This window comes from Camellia sinensis, chromosome 9 (genome assembly GCF_055761805.1).
Source record: "Camellia sinensis isolate YWXY chromosome 9, ASM5576180v1, whole genome shotgun sequence".
Classification (NCBI taxonomy): Eukaryota; Viridiplantae; Streptophyta; class Magnoliopsida; order Ericales; family Theaceae; genus Camellia; species Camellia sinensis.
In genome coordinates this window covers 141109235-141130395 of record NC_138969.1, presented here as the reverse complement: position 1 = coordinate 141130395, position 21161 = coordinate 141109235, and the positions used below count along the sequence as shown (strand labels likewise).

General features: G+C 35.5%; 1 protein-coding gene across 1 annotated transcript; it reads left to right on the top strand.

Moving 5' to 3' along the window:
• Window positions 1-16519: 16519 nt before the first annotated feature.
• Window positions 16520-20786, top strand: LOC145799786 (uncharacterized). Its single transcript, XM_082889421.1, has 2 exons — window positions 16520-16575; window positions 20408-20786. The coding sequence occupies exons 1-2, from the start codon at window positions 16520-16522 to the stop codon at window positions 20784-20786; spliced, it is 435 nt and encodes a 144-aa protein (XP_082745547.1).
• Window positions 20787-21161: the final 375 nt, after the last annotated feature.

Here is a 21161-nt window from a genome sequence, read left to right as displayed (position 1 = left end):
TCACAGGCCACCACCCACCACCCTCTTTTCCATATATACTGCACATTACTACCTTCCACAATGCATCATGCTCAACACCATATCTCCACCACCACATCAAAAGAAAGCTAGCATTCATATCACTGCTGTTCCGCACCCCTAAACCACCTTGACTCTTGGACTTAGATACCTCCTTCCATTCTACTAAATGAAACTTCCCCTAATCTCATTCCCCCCTTACCACAAAAACCGAGCCTGCAGTTGCTCAATTGATTTCACCACTCCCTTAAGCATCTTAAAAATAGAAATGTAGTACGAAGGTAAACAAGATACCACTGATTTAATCAGTGTTAGCCTACCTGCGAAAGACAATAGCTTCCTTTTCCACAAAGACAACTTTTTCCTTACTTTATCAATTACTGGTTGCCAAGTTGACTGTCTTCTCGGATTAACCCCCAAAGGTATGCCCCAGTACACCAAAGGCAGCTTTTGAGTTTTACAATTTAGAACTGCTACAAAATCTGCCACTTCCCTATCTGAAACACCTATCCCATACACAACACTTTTATAGAAATTAATCCTCAAGCCCGACATCACTTCAAAGCACCTCAGCACCCTTTTAATAAAAAAGATCTCCTCTGGATCAGCTTCACAAAAAATGATTGTGTCATCAGCAAACTGTAAATGTGATACACTCATCCCATTAGACCCCACATTAGCTCCCTTGAATAGCCCCAACTGTTGAGCCCTTGTCAACAACATGTTCAGACCCTCAACCACTAGATTAAACAAGAACGGTGAAAGAGGATCCCCTTGCCTTAACCAATTTTGAGGTGAAAACTCATCCGTAGGTGAACCATTTACTAGAACTGAAATCCTAGATGTAGATAGACACTCCTTAATCCAGCCAAGCCATTTCTCCCCGAACCCGAAGTTAGACAACATTGAGAACAAAAAACCCCAATTAACTGAGTCGTAAGCCTTCTCAAAATCAAGCTTCAGAATCACACCTCTCTGCTGTGACGATTTCCACCATTCAATAACTTCATTAGCTATCATGACACCATCTAGAATACACCTTTCACCTATAAAAGCAGTCTGCACCTCACTTATCACCCTAGGCAGAATCTTCTTCAATCTATGAGACAGAACCTTTGCGAGAATTTTATACATTGAATTAACCATCGAATTTTATACATTGAATTTAATAGTTTAAGGATTTAATTGACAAATTAAAACTTTAGGGACTTAAACGAAAAAAGTGTTAAATTTTAGGGACTACAATAGTAATTTATTCTATTTTTTCAATTTATTTAAACTAAATCTATCTACTAAGTTGGGAGTAGAAGTTGTACTAAATAGTCTATTACAAACTTCCTTTAAAAAAAATTTTAAGAGAGAGAGAGAGAGACTAACTATTAGGAGCTCAGATAAACTATATCAAATAGCTTCATAATATAATGAAACTCATATTGAGTTTGACAATATCTAATCTGTTTGGTTTTGAATTTTGAATTTTGAATTTTCTTCTTTTTTGAGTTTTGTTGTATTTAGTGAAAAAAATTTACCATTTTAGTTGATTTTTTTTTTAATTTTTATTATTATTTTTGGACGAACCTAACCTAGATACACTTAAAGAGTAAAAAATATTGAGAAAAAATCGAAAAAAAATTACAAAAGAAATACGAAAATATACTAAATTTCTATATATATATAAGTATTTTTTTTTTGTATTTACTTAAATTTTTATTGATTTTTTCATAAATATTTTTACTTTTTAGGTACATTTAGGTTAGGTACATCTAAAAGATTTCAAAATTTTTTGATTAAAATATTGAAAAAGTTTATTAAAGACACAATAATACAAAAAATAAAAAATTCAAAAACTAAAAAAATGCATTTGTAAACTCCAGACCAAATAGAGTGATTACTTTTTTTTTTTAAGGATAATTAATGCTAAAAATGTTGGCGCATTTAAAAAAATGTTAAAAAGTTATTTTTGGTAAAAATAAACATATTTAACATGTTTGGCACACATGTGTGTTTTTAAATTTGTTTTGCAAATTAAGAAAGGAGTGGCTGGTGGGAGATGGTGGCAAAAAGCAGTTATCGATAGTTACATATATATGGCCAGATGTAATGATTAACAATTTGAATGTGGTGACTAGAGATTGTTTTTGACATTAGAGCTAGTTGGTAGTTGCAGAAGATGGTTGTTGACCGTCAAAGGTGGTAGCTGAGTGTCGATGATGGTACTCAACCGCTAAAGGTAGTGGCTGAAGGTTGTTGATTGTCGTAGATTGTGGCAACTATTGGAAAATTTATAAAGAGGTTGTTGTAAATTGAAATAGACTCCATTTTGAATAAAAGGGTGTAACCTTTCATGGTGTCTTTTTGTTTTAAAGGAAGGGTCAAACCTCCATTTGAATGAAAGGGTGCAAACCTTTCATGGTGTCTCTTTATTTTAAAGGAAGAGGTATGTCCCTTCTTCATACATTTTCTATGCAAATTGAATAGGTGCCCACAAAGCCTATATAAAGGCCGCCCCATTCCAATTTTGATTGATTCCGAAAATTCATTTTCCTTGCCTTCATTTTGCTCTCTTGTGTTCTTTATTCTTCATATTATTTTAGGGTAATTTTCAGAGAATTAGAACACAGGTTTGGTTCGCCGAATAAATTGTTTGGAGTGCTACTACAATTTGTGAAGATCATTGTATCCTGGGAGATAGACGCCACTCAACCATAAGCACCGTAGCAGGGGGAATCTGCCTTAAGTACAGAGTGTCACGCACTCGACTTGGTCTTTTATTTTTAATTCCGTTCGATAAATAAATTCGGTAAGTTATTTATTTTATTTTATTTGACTTTGTTTAAATTTATTTTATTTACACAGAAGATTGTTCCAACAATCTTAAGACAGACCCGAATTATTCTGTTTATAGAATTTTTCGTTTGTTTCCCTTTTTCATTCTTCGTAAATAATTTCGGAAGAAAATTATTTTCTGTGGATTTACAAAATAATATTCTGGTTGGAAAAACAAATAGTGATTATATGCTATTTGACAGATAGTAGTAATATACTGTCTCTTTTCTTTGACAACAACTAGTAGTACGATACTGGTGTCATCAACAATTCAGAATATATTTTTGTGGAATTTTTTCATAAATTAATTTTGGGTTTTAGAAATTATTTTCTAAGTTTTCATTACTTAAAATTCTGTTTTAGTATTTTAATTATTGACGTGCTACAGAAATTAATTTTCTGTGTAGAATTAATTTGGTTGAATAAAATTTTATTTTATTTCCAAATTAATTGAAAAAATAAAAGTTATAGTTTTTATTTCTTTTATTTTACAGAATTTAATTTTCTGTGTGGAATTAATTTGTTTAAATAAAATTTTATTTTATTTTCAAATTAATTGGAAAATAAAAGTTACATTTTTGTTTCTTTTATTTTTACAGAATTTAATTCTGTGAATTTGGTTTAATTTTCTGTGTAGTCTAAATTCTAATTATAATTTTATTTTATATATTAGAATTGATGGCTACTGAAACTAATGCCCAAACAAGTACTACTGTGGTGACGGGAATTGCACCAACTCCCTCTCTTGTGATGACAGTACCAATAAATCATGGAGAGAAACCAGAGAAGTTCTCAGGAACTGACTTTAAAATATGGCAACAAAAAATGTTGTTCTATCTTACAACTCTGAACCTGGCTCGTTTCCTCCGTGAAGATGCTCCTATCCTGAGAGAGGATGAAACCGACAGGCAAGTAGTTGCTGCGGTTGATGCTTGGAAACATGCCGATTTCCTTTGCCGGAATTACGTCTTGAACGGACTTGACAACACATTATACAACGTCTATAGTCCAATCAAGACAACAAAGGAAATTTGGGAATCGTTGGAGAAAAAGTACAAAATGGAAGATGCTGGCTCAAAGAAATTTGTGGTTGGCAGATTCTTGGATTTTGTAATGGTTGATTCAAAAACTGTGATCAGCCAAGCTCAAGATTTCCAACTTATTCTGCACGACATTCACGCAGAAGACATGTCTCTCAGTGAATCTTTCCAAGTTGCAGCCTTAATTGAAAAATTACCAAAAGGCTGGAAGGAGTTCAAGAACTACCTTAAACACAAGCGCAAAGAAATTTCTATGGACGAGTTAATTGTGCGTTTAAGAATTGAGAAGGACAACCGCAATTCTAAAAAGAGGGCTGGTAAGCATCCTATGGAGTCTAAGGCAAATGTGGTGGAACATGCTTCAAAAACCAAGAAACGAAAGTCTTCTGGAGAAAGTTCATCACAAGGCTCTAAAGGGGGGGATAATAAAAAGTACAAGTTTAATGGCAAATGTTACATCTGTGACAAAGAGGAACATCGGGCCAAAGATTGCCGTAGCAAAGGCAAAAGCAAAAGAAGAACAAGCAAGAAGCCTGCTCAAGCCCAAATGACCGATGTGGATAATATTTCCAATGGTGTAGATGATATCAATCTTTCTGCAGTTGTTTCCGAGGCAAATGTCGTCGGAAATCCTAAAGAATGGTGGGTGGACACTGGTGCTACTCGCCATATTTGTGCCGACAAAAAGATGTTCACATCTTATTCTTCAGTGGACAATGGTGAACAACTTTTTATGGGCAACTCCTCAACTTCCAAAGTTGAAGGGCAAGGAAAGATTGTACTCAAGATGACATCTGGAAAGGAACTTATTCTCAACAATGTGCTGCATGTACCGGACATTCGCAAGAATCTTGTTTCCGGATCTTTGTTGAGTAAGAATGGGTTTAGGCTAGTATTTGAGAGTGATAAATTTGTACTTACTAAGAATGGGATGTATGTAGGAAAAGGTTACATGTCTGATGGCCTTTTCAAGTTAAATGTAATGACCGTTGTATCCTCAGTTATTAATAATACTACATCTTCTTCTTACTTGCTTGAGTCTTCAAATTTATGGCATGGTAGACTAGGACATGTTAATTATGGATCTTTGCGTAGATTAATTAATATGGAATATTTACCTAAATTTAACATTGATTCAAATCATAAATGTGAAATTTGCGTTCAGGCAAAATTATCTAAAACTCCTTTTCATTCAATTGAAAGAAGTACGGAACCACTTGAATTAATTCATAGTGACATTTGTGATTTTAAATCAATTCGAACTAAAGGTGGGAAAAAGTATTTTATCACTTTTATAGATGACTATACTAGATATAGTTATGTTTATTTAATTCGAACCAAGGATGAACCTTTGGAAACTTTCATTCAATATAAGAATAAAGTTGAAAATCAACTTGATAAGAAAATCAAGAAACTTAAAAGTGATAGAGGTGGTGAATATGAATCACCTTTTGGTGAGTTTTGTAAAGAACATGGAATAATTCATCAAACCACCGCTCCTTACTCACCTCGGCAAAATGGAATTGCTGAGAGAAAAAATAGGACTTTAAAAGAAATGATGAATGCCATGTTAATCAGTTCTGGATTACCTCTGAACTTGTGGGAGGAAGCAATACTTTCTGCTAATTATATTTTAAATAAAGTATCCCGAAAGAAAGTGAATCAAACACCTTATGAATTGTGGCATGAAAGAGTACCATCCTACAAATATTTAAAAGTGTGGGGGTGTTTGGCTAAAGTGGTTATTCCTAGTCCTTAAAAGACTAAGATAGGTCCTAAGACCATTGATTCCATTTTCATTGGTTATGCCAAGAATAGTAGTGCATATCGGTTTTTGATTCATAAATCAGAACATTCCGAAATGCATATAAATACTATTATTGAGTCTCGGAATGCATCATTCTTTGAACATGTATTTCCAAATAAGACTAGACAAGAGACTAGTAATAAGAAAAGATCTCATGATGCCATTACTAGTCAGGATCAAGAACAAGAGTTAGACCAAAATGAGGAAGAAGGACCTAGGCGTAGTAAACGTGCTAGAACCTCAAAATCTTTTGGTCCAGATTTTCTAACATTTTTGTTAGAAAATGAGCCTTTAACTTTTAAAGAGGCTATGTCTAGTCCTGAAGCTCCTTTATGGAAAGAAGCTGTCAACAGTGAAGTTGAATCCATCTTGCAAAATCACACTTGGGAATTGGTGGATTTGCCACCAGGTTGTAAACCTCTTTGGGTACAAGTGGATTTTCAAAAAAAAAAAAAAAATTGAAGGCGGATGGATCAATAGACAAATACAAGGAAAGACTTGTAGTCAAAGGTTTTAGGCAAAAAGAAGGTCTAGATTACTTTGAAACATACTCACCGGTTACTAGAATAACATCCATTAGAATGCTAATTTTCATTGCATCTCTATACAATCTAGAAATTCATCAAATGAATGTGAAAACCGCTTTCTTAAATGGTGAGTTAAATGAAGGAATTTATATGGAACAACCAGAAGGTTTTTCTGTTCTAGGGAAAGAAAAGAAAGTGTGTAAATTGGTTAAATCATTATATGGTTTAAAACAAGCGCCAAAACAAAGGCATGAGAAATTTGACAAGGCAATAATGTCAAATGGATTTAAAATTAATGAGTGTGACAAATGTGTTTATATTAAAAATACAGATAAAGGTTATGTCTTTGTATGTCTTTATGTAGATAATATGCTCATCATTGGTAGTAATAATGACATGATTAAAACTACCAAGAAAATGTTGAATAAACAGTTTGACATGAAGGACATGGGCATTGCTGATGTAATACTTGGTATGAAAATTACCAAAACATCAAAAGGATATGCTTTGTCACAATCTCATTACATTGAGAAAATACTTGACAAATTCAGTAAAGATGATGATCATCTTGCTAGAACTCCTGTAGATGTTAATTTGTATCTTTCTAAGAATGTACAGGAAAGTATTTCTCAATTAGAGTATGCCCAAATTATTGGAAGCTTAATGTACTTGATGAACTGCACTCGCCCAGATATAGCTTATGCAGTAAGTAAATTAAGTAGATATACGAGTAATCCGGGAGTAGAACACTGGAAAGCAATTATATGGGTTCTAAGATATCTCCGATTTACTAGTAACATTGGGCTTAATTATACTAGATATCCAACAGTACTTGAAGGATACTGTGATGCAAATTGGATATCGGATACAAGAGACTCAAAGTCCACTAGTAGGTATGTCTTTACTCTTGGTGGGGCGGCTGTATCTTGGAAATCTTCCAAATAGACTTGTGTTGCTAGGTCTTCTATGAAATTTGAATTCATAGCTTTAGACAAAGCAGTGGAAGAGGCAGAATGGCTTCGCCACTTCCTTGAAGATATTCCAATATGGCCAAAACCGGTACCTGCTATATGGATACATTGTGATAGTCAATCAGCAATTGGTAGAGCACAGAGTCATATGTATAACGGTAAGTCTCGACACATTCATCGTCGACATAATACAGTAAGACAACTACTCTCTAATGGAATTATGTCCATAGAATATGTTAAGTGTAAAGACAACATAGCGGATCCACTAACCAAAGGGTTAGCAAGAGAGTTAGTTGAGAATTCATCGAGGGGAATGGGACTTCAGCCTATTAAATAAGAGTTACCACAACGGCAACCCAACCTAGTTGACTGGAGATCCCAAGATCTAGGTTTAAAGGGACAACCGAGTTGTGATTGACTCAGAAGGATCACTGTGGAGTCCAACTCCTACCCATTTCTATGATGAAATAAGTGATGTCTGCAACGATTTAGGTTAAGTAATACTTTTAATGATTCTTATATCTAGGTAAACCTAGTGGAGTATGGCAGAATGATTTTCATAAGAATCACCTATGTGAGTGTGAACTGGGCCGGTTCTATAAGATTTGTGAAGGGCTACAATTCTTTAAAGCACTCATGAAAGACCAGGTTGTTCAGGACCAAATTGAACACAATAGTGAGAACTAAACTGTGTATGGAGATATACTGTGTGGGTTCTATTGTCTTGGTTTACACAAACGGCTGAACAGTTCAAGACATCGTGTTCACCGGTTAGCTAGTAATTCCGATAGTGTCTCACAAGGGAAGGTTCAAAGCCAAGCTATCTATCCTTTGCAGAATATTTCCAATTTCTGTACTTTCTGTATTTACATTATGTAGTTGCATTTTCTCTCTGTCAATTTCATTCATGTGGGGGATTGTTAGAAAATTTATAAAGAGGTAGTTGTGAATTGAAATAGACTCCATTTTGAATAAAAGGGTGTAACCTTTCATGGTGTCTTTTTGTTTTAAAGGAAAGGTCAAACCTCCATTTGAATGAAAGGGTGAAAACATTTCATTGTGTCTCTTTATTTTAAAGGAAGGGGTATGTCTCTTCTTCATACCTTTTCTATGCAAATTGAATAGGTGCCAACAAAGCCTATATAAAGGCAGCCCCATTCCAATTTTAATTGATTCCGAAAATTCATTTTCCTTGCCTTCATTTTGCTCTCTTGCGTCTTTTATTCTTCATATTATTTTAGGGTAATTTTTAGAGAGTTAGAACACAGGTTTGGTTCGCCGAATAAATTGTTTGGAGTGCTACTACAATTTGTGAAGATCATTGTATCCTGGGAGATAGACGACACTCAACCATAAGCACCGTAGCGGGGCGAATCTGCCTTAATGACAGAGTGTCGCACACTCGACTTGGTCTTTTATTTTTAATTCCGTTCGATAAATAAATTCGGTAAGTTATTTATTTTATTTTATTTGACTTTGTTTTAATTTATTTTATTTACACAGAAGATTGTTCCAACAGCAACTGCCAAAGGTGATGGCGAAAGATGGATTTTATGAAGAGGTAGTAGTCATCAATGGAAGTTATTGTCTGGGAGGACAAAAGTAATGGTTACCGGAAGTGGGGGTGGGGTGATGAGCGATGGTAGTGGTGATAAGGGGTGGAAGAAGGTGGGAAAAAAAATTTCTATGCAAATGATCAACTTTTTTAGGGTAAATTATATTTTGCCCATTTTATGTTTGACCACTTTTTCACTTTGTCCCTTAAAGTTTGTTTTTTCTTACTTTGATCCTTCATGTTTCAAGTTTTTTTTCATTTTATTCTTAAAGCCAATTTCGTTCAAAATTAGACTGAAAATGACACATTGACAATCATATGACATAAAAATATTTTATTGTATATAACTCACAACTTTGACATAAATTTAAACTCTAATATAATATTAAATTTTTTATGTTATGTTATAGTTATTGTGGTAATTTTTTTTTTTTGGGTCTAAATTTGGAAATAAGTTAACTTTAGGAGTAAAGTAGAAAAACTTAAAACATGAAGAGCCATGGTGGAATAGTGACTAAACATAAAAGGGGCAACCTATAATGTATCCACTTTTTTATGGTGATAAAATTCAGTACAGTTTTAAAAATAAAAATAACTACAAAATGATAGCTTTTGTATAATTTTCAAAATTTCTATAAATATGAACCTTTTTTTTTTTCTTAACATAGATGTTACCAAACATGCCCCTAAGAAAGTTGAGGTACGTTGATGTTTGTTTGTTTGTTTGTTTGTTTTTTTTTTTTTTTTTTAAGATCCTTAAAACTAGAAAGACCTTAGCAGTAAAAATAAAATAAAATTAGGCCGTATGTTTGACGTTGAATGTTTTCCTAAGAAATATATTATGAATTTTTCATTGTTTGGTTAAACAAAAAATAATTAAAATGTTTTTTAAGAAAAATATTTTTTTGTCTTAAACCCCAAAATGACTTGTCATTAAAAATTCTAGAAATTAATTTTTAAGTTTACTTCTATCTCGACCCTTTCAAGCCATTGCCATTTTCAAAGGTAAATGGTGGTTCTTTAATGGTTTCTATTCAACGCATAGAAGAGAAAAATTTTGTTTCAAAATGTCAACCAAACATTAAAAAATAATATATATATATATATATATTGTGTCAAGTCAGTTTACATGAAAAATATTTTTAGACGTAAAATAATATACATCAAAACAATTAGAACCTTATTGCAAATTTTAAAAGAATAAAACGAAAGGAGTCACCACAGCTGATTTCACCAAATACAAATATTTTAGGATGACGTTTTAATAATTGCCAAACATATATGAATCTTGTTAATTTTTAATTTTTTTATTTTGTTCTCCACAATTGTCAGCTAAAAAAGCCATAGCCAAAAGGTCTTTTTTTTTTTTTTTTTTTTAAGTCAAAAGGTGGCTAAAAAGCCCATAGCCAAACAGGGCCTTTTCACCAAGCTTTGTTATCAATGACTCCAATACAAACTACCCACCTGGAATAGAATGCTTACAATTCACAACACTTTTTTGGCATACCTTAAGAGAAAAATGGTTAGCTGGAGGTTCTGGTTGTGCCTAACATTGGTCTTAAACTTTCAGGTGAGGTCTGAGCCGCGTTCTCTCAATCCATCAGTCCAGAGAAAGCATCTCACTGAAGCATATCGTGCTGTCCTTGAGGATGCTGAAGACACTTACAACTGTAGAGTTAGGAACAGCGAATTTAATCGAAGTGGGGATGAGTCCCAACGATCTAGTCCTGGGGGTCCTGATCCGCAGCATCACTAAAAATCACCTCAAGGGATCCATTCCTTAAGGAATTTTGTAATGCTGATTTTCATATTTGATGGTGCATGTAGCCAATCACATATGATGGGACTTAAGGCTTGGTTTGATTTATGGTGCATGTATTAGCCATTTAGTTTTGGTTACAATGCATGCACTTCAGATGTTTGTCCTAAGAAATGAACAAGTTAAATGTTTGCAAATTGCTGAACTCTTTTTTCTACATGAAAGCTCCTTCTTTTACTGGAATAATTTGCTAAATCATTTTATTAGATAGTGTGGTTCAATTCTTTTAACAAATGCAACAAGTTCTATTCATTGATTTTAGAACTGTAATTACAAATTAATTATGGAAGTAATAGTGTAAGCAAACAAAAACTGATTTTTGTTTTTCTAAATTTGTCTTTTTGGTACCCCCCCTCCTCTAATTATATGCTCTGTTAAAACTAAGATTAATGTATTCTTAAAGTATAGGTGTTTCAATAGTCTCCTAATGATGGAAATGTATGACTCCATTTGTCAACAGTAATCATTGCCCTCGGCAACAATTCCCTCTGGCTAATGCATAAACACTTGTTGGTTAAGCTCACCATGCAGAAAAGCTATCTTAATGTCAAGCTGCTCAAGCTCTAAGTCAAAAAAAGCAATTATAGCAAACAACATGCGGATAGAGCTCTGTTTCACAATTAGAGCAAGCACCATATTAAAGGCTTCTTGCTCCCTTGACTATAGATAGCCTAAGCCACTTTGCACCTATTAGCTTTTGTTAATTGCTAAGTTGTTAGATTGAAGCACTTCATTAAAGGCATCACGCTCCTTTGACTATATCACTTTTAGCACTATGCTACTTTGCACCAATTAACTTCTATTAATTATTCACCACCAACTTATCTAAAAACTCAAGTTGTCAGCCAAACTCTCCTTCATAGAAGGGCTCAAACACGTGCATGTATTTTAATTATTAGGTAGGCAGTGAGGTTCGAACGTAAGATCTATTGTCTATTCTAAGCACACTCAGACAATTTTATGATTGGTGGAAATATTTTCTACCACGTACAATGCATAAGAAAACAAGTTTTAGTAACCATATCTTTTAAGTGGCTTAAACTTCCTCCTTTCTTTTTTCAAGCAACAGTGTACTGCTGCTTCGGAGATGCCTTACTTTCAACAACATTGTGGATGTCTTGCTGAATGAGTTGAACTGAAGTTCATTCTGACACTTCCCTGGAGCCTAAAGTTGTAGCTCTACCTGTTCACACACTCCCTAGACTTTACTAGCCTCAAAAAGCTCCGTTCTTGAATTAAATTTAATATCCTTACTAATGAGAATCTTGGTTGACTTGTAATTAGGACACCACAACCTGTATCCCATCATCCCAATCATGCACTTTTTAGGTCTAGGCTAGCTATGACTTCCCGTCATTCACATGAGCATATGAAAGATAACTAAAAGTTCTCATACAAATGAGTAGGAGTGCTAGACCATAACTTTTTTTGGTTTTTTTAACTCAATGACTGTAGAGAAGAGATTTACTCACCAAGTAATTTGTCTAGCAAACTGCATCGCCCAAAAACTTCTTAGACAACCTCGTATAGAAAAACATACAACAAGCCCTGTCTAAGAGTGTGATATTCATGTGTGCGACAACTCCATTCTGTTGTGGTGTAGCCTTGATAGAGTGATGCTTCACAATACCCATATTTTGGCAAAACTCTTTAAATTTACCTTCATAGAACTCCATTCATTATTAGTTCTGTGACACTTGACCTTGTTACCTATCTACTTTCCAATCATAGCCTTCCTTACTTGAACTTCGGCGGCATCATTCTTTCGTCACCAAGACATTCTTTGAAAAATCATCAATCAATGCCAAGATAAAGCTCCTCCCTAAGAATGGCCAGGAAAGGTACCCAAAAGGTATGAATGGATAATCCAATGTACCCTTAGTCCTATGCATGGTTTTCACTTTTATTGACTTGGCTTTGCACTGCTTGTCGAAGACCCAATGGTCACAAAAGTTCGGCTTCCCAATTTTTTGAACAAAAAGAATTCCACATCTGATCAACCCTATTATACCCCTCTCATGAGCCCCAAACTCACATATTGCCACAATTTTCTTAGAATTTGTATTGCCTAATGGTGACATTGTTGCAGTAACCAGTCATTGTACTACCTTGAAGGAAATAAAGGCTACCAATTGTTCTTCTTCCCCTTCATCACAACAAAAGTACCCTTAGAGACCCTTGAAACTACCTTCAACTGAGAACTTGCGACCAATTGAGTCAAGCATGTCCCAAGAGATGAGATTCTTCTTCAATTCTACAACATGTCGAACACCTATCAATGTCCTAAAAATGCCATCACGCATCTTAATTCAAACTGTACCCACTCCAATTGTCTTAATCAAGACACTATCACCATCAATGGCCTTATATGAAACAAATCAGTCCATATTGAGAAACAAATCATATGAACAACCTGAATATAGAATTGAAACTAGCAACCCAAATCATGTAAGAGCAATTTACTACCGTTTACAGACATAACACTCTCCGTTTCAACATAATTATTTTCCAAATTTTAACCACATCAAAGGAATCGGATCATCACTATACATGTACCCTTTTATACAAATAGCACTCAATATTCTTATGAGACCTAATTTGAGATCTACCCCCAAGCTATTGTCCGCATTTTATATTATCTGTTGTTCTTCTTAAGTGTCTCTTGGCATTGAGTGCAATTGTCTGTCACCTTTGTAAACATACCTTGGCGCAGTGGGTAGATGCGAAAATGCCATCAATTTTTGTCTTGAAATTTTATTTTGAAAAACAGGGGAAATTCTAAAGTACTGTATATGTTATGCATTTTTCTAATAAACTAGTGGTGGGGTACACGTTGCATATCATCTAGTGTAGTTACATTTTTTAAATGAAAATTTTTATAATTATATAAAGGAAGTGGACATTATAAAAATATTATTTCATTGTGAATTTATAAACTATGTGGATTTATAAACTAAACACAAAAATAGTATTTCATAGCGGATAAAATAAGTGAGAGCAAGAGGTTCGGTACTAGAAAGTTATAGGACCACTGATATAAAGTAAACTGATGATATACAAATGTGATTTGATCAGTGAATAACTAAGAAAAAATTGTAAGAAAGAAGAAACTTAAACCCAAAATTTATCGAGAATCTTGATTAATGATTTAGATTCAATTCTAAAATGATGGGTCCTAATTGTAAAATAAATCTCAACCGCGCATGTATTTTCTAAACAAATTCCTAGTAAAAAATATTGAATTTGTACAAGTCCTCGTAACAAAGATAAATATGTGTTATCAAATAGTTGGATTCTCTCTTGTCCAGTAAACAAAAATAAAAGTTGTATATGCAAAAAATAATGAAAAACTTACACCTTATATAGAAGATGAAGTGTTTTTTAATGAATAATAGATATGTCTATTCAATTAAGTAGTTGGATTCAATTAAAAATTATATTGATCTGATAAGCATAATATTTTTATTTTATCACATATCTCTGAAAAAATAAATAACAAATATTAAAAAATATTTTTGTTTTTAGACAAACACAATAATATTGCACGGAGGTCTGTAGTGGCCCCGGTCAGTTTAACCTGACCTATTTCAATTTTTGGTTGGGATACGAGGTTGTCTCGGGTGACTTGGACCTTTCTGAATAGTTTGGACCTTTCGCGTGCATCGGGCTAGCTGCTACCCAGGTCTCCTGAGTTGGGTTGGTCGCACCTGCGACCAACTAGGTCATGCTTGCGAGGGGCTGCGACAAAAAACAGCTCCTAGTACTTTTGCAAGTGTATTGCTCTGTGCAAGCAAAGGGTAGGTCGCGCCCGCGGATAGGGTGAGTTACTTGGACCGCGTGCGTGGTGTTGGTAACTACAGCTACGATAGGGGGGGGGTGTGGTTCGCCCCTGCGGTCTTTTTTTCTATAAAAGTCCTAAAAAGTTGAAAATATTTATTTCTCTTGATTTCATCTTCTCTCTCTCTCTCTCTCTCTCCTCTTCGCCATTTCCAACCCTTTAAGCTCTTTGAGCTTGCGTTTCATCTATTTTTACCCACTTTCTACCCCTAGTTCCATATACCAAAATGTAGAGCTCAGCGAGGGCTTCCATTTAATCTGAGCATATCATCTTTTTGTTGTCGGCAGTTTTTTCGACTTGTCTCCTTTTTGTTTCAAGAGATAGGGTCTATTTCCTTAACTCAATATGAGTTTGGTAGTGTATTTGTGACGCATTTTGTTATATAGATTTTTTTGTTGTTGGTTTGATTTTGGAATTTTGATTTGGGGTTGAGGGTTTGTCCCAAATTAGGGTTTGTTTGGTTGTGATTTTGCTATTACATTTATTTTTAGTATAGAAAATTGTATGTGGGTTTCTAAAAGTAGAAAAGCCCCAATTTGTGAAAAACCCTAAATGATATCAATTTTAGGAATTGGACGGATTTTCGAAAAAGGATTTGGTTGGAATGAAAATGTTGTGGGATTTTGGAAACAACTACTATTGTTACTCTTTTGAAAAATATTGAATTATTGGGAAATAGATACATATGTATATATATATATATATATATGAGTTTTGGGATATTAGATTGTATATCTGTATTGTTATCTTTCAATTATTGCATTAGAGATAACTGTTTTGGCTATCAGTGGAGGATAACATTGTTGTGTGTCAGAAATTGCACGTGGACTAGGCAAACTGGAATGTTTATAAAATCATACATATCATGGTGTATGTCATGGGTTTTGGGAATGGATTTTGGAACTGGATCTGGAACTGTATGTTTTCGAAAAGGTTGTTTGAGTATTCTCATTTTATGTATTGAGAACATTTATATCTTTTTGGAAAATGTTATTTTGGAACACATGTTATGTTAATAAAATGGTGAATAAAGTGGTAAAGTGGTAAAGCTGTAAGGGGGTGTTAGAGTAGAATTAAGTTAGCCTGTGTGTCCATGGTAAAATACCTAAAACCCAAGTGGTAGGTGCTGATTCCATCCGGATAATCTCAGAAAATGGCATATTGACTTGTGAGAGGGTAATTTATGTGAGTAAATTGGGCCGAGCTAAGTCCATCGTTCTTAGACATTGGGCTGAGCTATGGACCAAGGTGGAAGCTACGATAGCCCGGTCTTAGGCCATCCAGGCACCAAGCCAGTTAGAGAGGTGTCTCCAGGGCCTTGACCGCGCTGTCTAGAGCTAAGTCATGTGGCAGACCGAGGTATTAACAAGGAAGAGGGCCGAGCTGAGTATAGCTTGGCAATGGGCCATTCTACAATGAGGGTTACCACGATTCTAACCAGAGTAGCACAGAGCCAGGGAAGCTCGATTAATTGTAGCGCCAGCTGAGGTAAATGGTCAAAGCTATCTCACTTGGCTTGCAGTGAGGGGGTGTTCTAAAGATAAGCATTATCCTTGGGCATGTGACTCCTAGGAGGACTCTACTAAGGAGAGTTAGAGTCCTACTGGGATTTTTCCAGTTGGAATCTATAAGAGCTCATGACATAACCTATGCATAGGTATTGCAATTCTTATTCTCAAATACACAAAGCTTATTGTCTAGTATCTACTTGCTGACTCAGGTATCAGAAGGGTTTCTGGTACACACCCGCCGGCTAGCTCAAGTTTGTGTTTTCAGGTAGCGAAGCGACGATGTTTGGAAGAGTGCAAACTTGGTCAACAGGATTATACGAGAAGATTATTCTATTCTTGTACAATTGGCGTCGTCTATGGGAACCATCACAAAGAACAAACCTTTTTATTGAGTTTTCTTTCAATTGATTTCAATGGCGCACAATGAAGACTTGCCTCATTCTACTATTGGTAGACAAACTCGGAAGGAGAAAAGAGGAGTGATGATTTGTCTTTTGTCTTGCCCATGGTAGAATTAGATCCCCAGTGACGGAACCCACGGAGAGTCACACAAGAAAAATGGGGCTCAAGTCATCATCATTCTCAAAGCCCAGATGGACAGAGACGAATGGTGGATTCTCAGGTTCTGGAGGATAACATGAAAGAACAAGACGAATTGATAAGGTGGATGGTGGCTGACATGGAGATCATGAAGCACTAGATGAAAAGTAAAGGGGTGGAAGGGGAAAAATTTAGTGAAGGAAAAATGCATTCTCGCCACTCTGGGGATCGCGATAGGTGAGTCACACCATCGCAATCTGAAAGCAAAAGCCTCTCACATACGCATCAAACGACTTCTCAGCATACCAAGTTTGCCTAGGTCGGTAGACCTATGGACCGTGCTAGAGAAAAGGGCTTGAAGAAGAGAAGATGCCCAGGTATGCGACCCCCAAAGGTTCTCTACTCTACAGAGGCTGGTTCCTCAGACACATAGAAGTGTTGAGGTTGGAATGCCAATGCTGCGCCTTACTTACGAACCAGTAGACAAAGCGTTAGCAAGATTACAAAGCTCATCGTTTGTTCTAGTGATAGAGAACGCACCATTACCCTTGGGCTTCAACCAGTCTAAGTTCACAATTTATGAAGGGAAGTCAGACCCCTACATGCACTTTCGCCACTTTCGCCAAGTTATGGCCATACATCGACGGAACAAGGCTTTAATGTGTATCTTGTTTCCATCAAGCTTAGGCGGCCTAGGCTTGACTTTGTTTGAGCGGATACTAGAAGGTAGCATCGCTTCATGGGCACAACTGGCGGAGGCGTTTGTCACCAGGTTCAAGACAAACACAAAAGCGCCCGTGGAGGTAGACCAATTGCTCGCTATCGACATGGGCCAAAAGGAAACGTTAAAGTCATACAACAATGGGTATTGGGAGACCTTCAACTAGATAGACGATTGCCCCACCAACCTAGATATCGCATAGTATAAGTGGGGCTTGCCGACGGGCCATAAACTGAGGGATTCAATGACAATAACGCCACCCCTCACAATGGAGACCCTGATGGAGAGAGTGCACCAGCACATTAGAGTAGACGAAGATGACGCTCGCATCAAGGAAAAATTCAGCACAATAGCGATGTCAGACAAAATGCCTATGGCAAAAGTTAACACGGTCAACCCGGAGGAACAACCAAACAAAAATGGTCGAGGTAGACGACCAAACGGAGAGGACTCCTAGACAAAAAGGTTGAGAGTTTGCATCGCTATCACCACGGTATTCAAAAAGCCTATCTATCGGATTCTTAGCGAGATACGCGACGAACCCTTCGTTCGGTAGCCAGCCAATTTGGGAGAGATGCAAATGGGCTACGATGATAGATATCAGTACACCTTCCATGATAAGGTGAGGCACCGAATTGATAATTGCACGCCACTAAGGCAACATCTGGAAGAGTTGGTGGTCGCGAGCCACTTGTGTCACACCCCAAACCCGGGTATGATTGGCCGTGGCCCACAGGGCCTTAGCCCAAGGCACACGTAAGCCTAAACACGAATCCATAATCACATTCAACAACTATACAAAAGTCCAGTAATAAATAACCAAACTCAATCTAGTGACAAGCGACAAGTATAAACGGCAAACCAACCGTAATCAATACCATCCAAACTTATGGGATATAAGCAGCCTACATATCAAAATAATCATAAATGAACCTTAACAAAAATAAAAAGAAATATGCACAAACTTAACATAACAATCTAAAACAATATGAATGAATGTCTTAGATGTCCATGCAATTGAGTCCCCGCTATGCCATGAGTTCACTCTAAGTCCTTCTAATACCTAGAAATGATAAACAACTAAGTTAGCTGATAGCTCAGTGAGCAGCAACATTGATAGTAAATACAGTTTTGAAAACAGGGTTCAATTCCAAAATAAGATATATATCACAGAACTAGATTGCATACAGTTTTGATAAAGATAATCTGTTTCAAAAAGAAGGTTGTACAATTGAACAGTTAAAATACTCATGTCTCTCAAGAACATGATAAATGACATATTTCACTTAAAACAGATTACAACATGAACACCAATAATTTTCTGGATACCAAGAATAATAAGTAACATGCCACACAATTCTCAAGGCAATAAGACCATTGGATCCAATATCGAACCAAGAGTCATCCTCGGGGTGGCAACCCGGGCCTTTTCTTTAAGACGATCCAATTGAAGGTCACCTAGCCCAACCCATGTCGTTTCCTTACAATCATTGAGCACTAGAGTCATCACGGCCTAACCCAGATCTTTTCCCTAGTGGCCAGAGTCAGCACACACAGTGGAATAATTTTCCTAGACTAAAATACACAAATGGTCCCACTAATCAATACAATTCAATTTCGCAAAACATGGTAGTTCACCATTATAAACATGAGACCATAACAAGTAGTCCACAGTATGCCAAGTTTATACATATTTCAGAAATAATTTAATTCCATCGATAATATAATAATTTATCAAAACAACTTAGTCCAGAAACAACAATTAAATTTTCAAACAGTTGAGGGTAGGGGAACATTTGTAAAAATATGTAGCGTGCAACTACTCACCTGAAAACGGAATACTATAATCCTCGAATAGAGTATAAAAGTCCAACTAGCATCCTGAACCAAGTATGAAAACTACACGTCACTACTAATTTAAAATTACTAAAGAATAAGAAAGTAAGCAACCCCAAACTAAAGCGCATTAACATGACTCAACCCAACTTACCATTACTCTTAAATATTACCTAAGATCATGTTCTTCAAGGTCTAAAATCACCCAAGACATGGGTTCAAATCAAAACTTAATTAAAAGTAACTTTAAAAAAAAAAAAAATGAATTTTAAACAAGTTTTCTCACTCTATTCACTAACTTTGAAAATTACAAAACCCTCCAGATAACAACTAATATATCCTAAGTTTCAAACCCAATTGGTTTCACTTGATTTGCTTATCAAAATAATTATTTACAATTAATTATACCCAAACAGTTTGTTTTCTGCAGTACTTTAAAGAAATTAACGGTTCTCTTAGTATACACAAGCAATCAATGCAAGGCCAAAAATGTAAGAAACTAGACTTGTAACCGGATCTAATGACGTTGACTTGATAAGTTTTGGATTTATACCCAAAGAAAGTGACACTTCCGAAGTTACTGTTTTAAACTAGTTTTCTGGACATATTTAAACGCAGCAGTTAATATAGATTTTGACTCCCAAAAATTATGAGAAAATTCAGATATGCAATTCAATATTAATTAATCTACTGTAAAATTTTCAGTTCAAAATTCATCCGTTTGATATGATTCTTTGATTTTTAAAGTTTGTGGCTCTCTACAGAATTTTTAAACTAAGAATTTCTCCCATTTTTTAAACACAATTTATTTCCTCAGGTTTCTTAACAGTGTATATATACAAAATACATAAACCTAAAACCTCTACATCAATGAACTAAATAATAATACAGTAAGGATAAAGAACAAAAACAAAAGGAAGAAGAAAGATCAAGACCTACCACACACCCAAAAATCCTTCCTTGTTTGCAACCCTTTTTTTTCTTTTTTTTTTTCTCTCAACCTCTCTCTCTCTCCCGTGGTTGCTGCTGCTGCTGTATAAATTGTGTTAGGTTGCTGCGTATAAATTGTGTTAGGCAACCTAGGGTTCCTATATATATATATATAACCAAAAGGCTCTAATTTATTATCTTTTGTTTTATTTTATTTTCTCCCTCAATTAATTTAAATAACACACAAATATTATTAGAACAAAATATGCTTACTAATTTGTCACTTTTTTTTTTAAATAATAAATCTTGCCTCTAAATTAAACACTTTTACCATAAATTTATTTTAGATTTTAAAATTAATTAAAAGACCCTCCAAATATTTAATTCGCACTTTAAGATTCACCATCAAAATATTTGAGATTGTAAAATTATTATTATTTAATTATTTACTTGATTTGTATATTCAAGTTCTCACAACTTGGACCAACACATTGAAGGAGGAGCACGACCTGTCCCCAAGGATCGCAATGGACCAGATGGGATGCCAGTGGGGGGTCAGCCTCAAGGCGTAATCAACATGATACATGGAATCATTGAGCCTGAGCACGTCTACGAGCTTAGAGGAATGATAAAAAAGGCAGAGCACGTGAGGGAAGTACTGAGTGTACAACCAACTGTGAAAAGAGGGAAGACGAAAGCAAAAAACGTCATCCCCTTTTTGGAGAAGGACTTAGCAAGGTTGCAAAACCCTCACAATGATGTGCTAGTGGTTACTCTGCGCGTCAAGAATTTTGACATCAAGCGGATCTTGATAGACCAAGGGAGCTCGTGTGAGATAATGTACTAATAGACTTTCAAGCAACTCAAATTAGAGGACAAAGATTTAGCACCCGTGACATCTCCCTTAGTCGGGTTCAACTCTATGCCAGAATGGTTGGTGGGCAAGATAATTTTTCCGTTCAAAGCTGGGACACAGACAAAGCAGGTGGAATTTTGGGTGTTGAAAGTCCCTTCCACTTGCAACATTATTTTGGGGAGAGCATGGTTGCACGCTATGTAAGCATTAACATCAACCTACCATCAGGTAATACGATTTCCTAACAAAGTTGGAGTGATTGTAGAAATATTAGGAGACCAAATCATGTCAAAGCAATGTTTTGTAACGGTGAATGACAGTCAGGATGCCAAATGTTTCGTACAACTGGTAGAAGAGCCAGAGAGG

Coding starts and splice junctions, on each gene's coding strand:
- LOC145799786 (XM_082889421.1), top strand. CDS start 16,520: ATGGTGGATTCTCAGGTTCTGGAGGATAACATGAAAGAACAAGACGAA. Junction 16,576..20,407: donor GAACAAGACGAATTGATAAG/GTGGATGGTGGC, acceptor TGTATATTCAAG/TTCTCACAACTTGGACCAAC.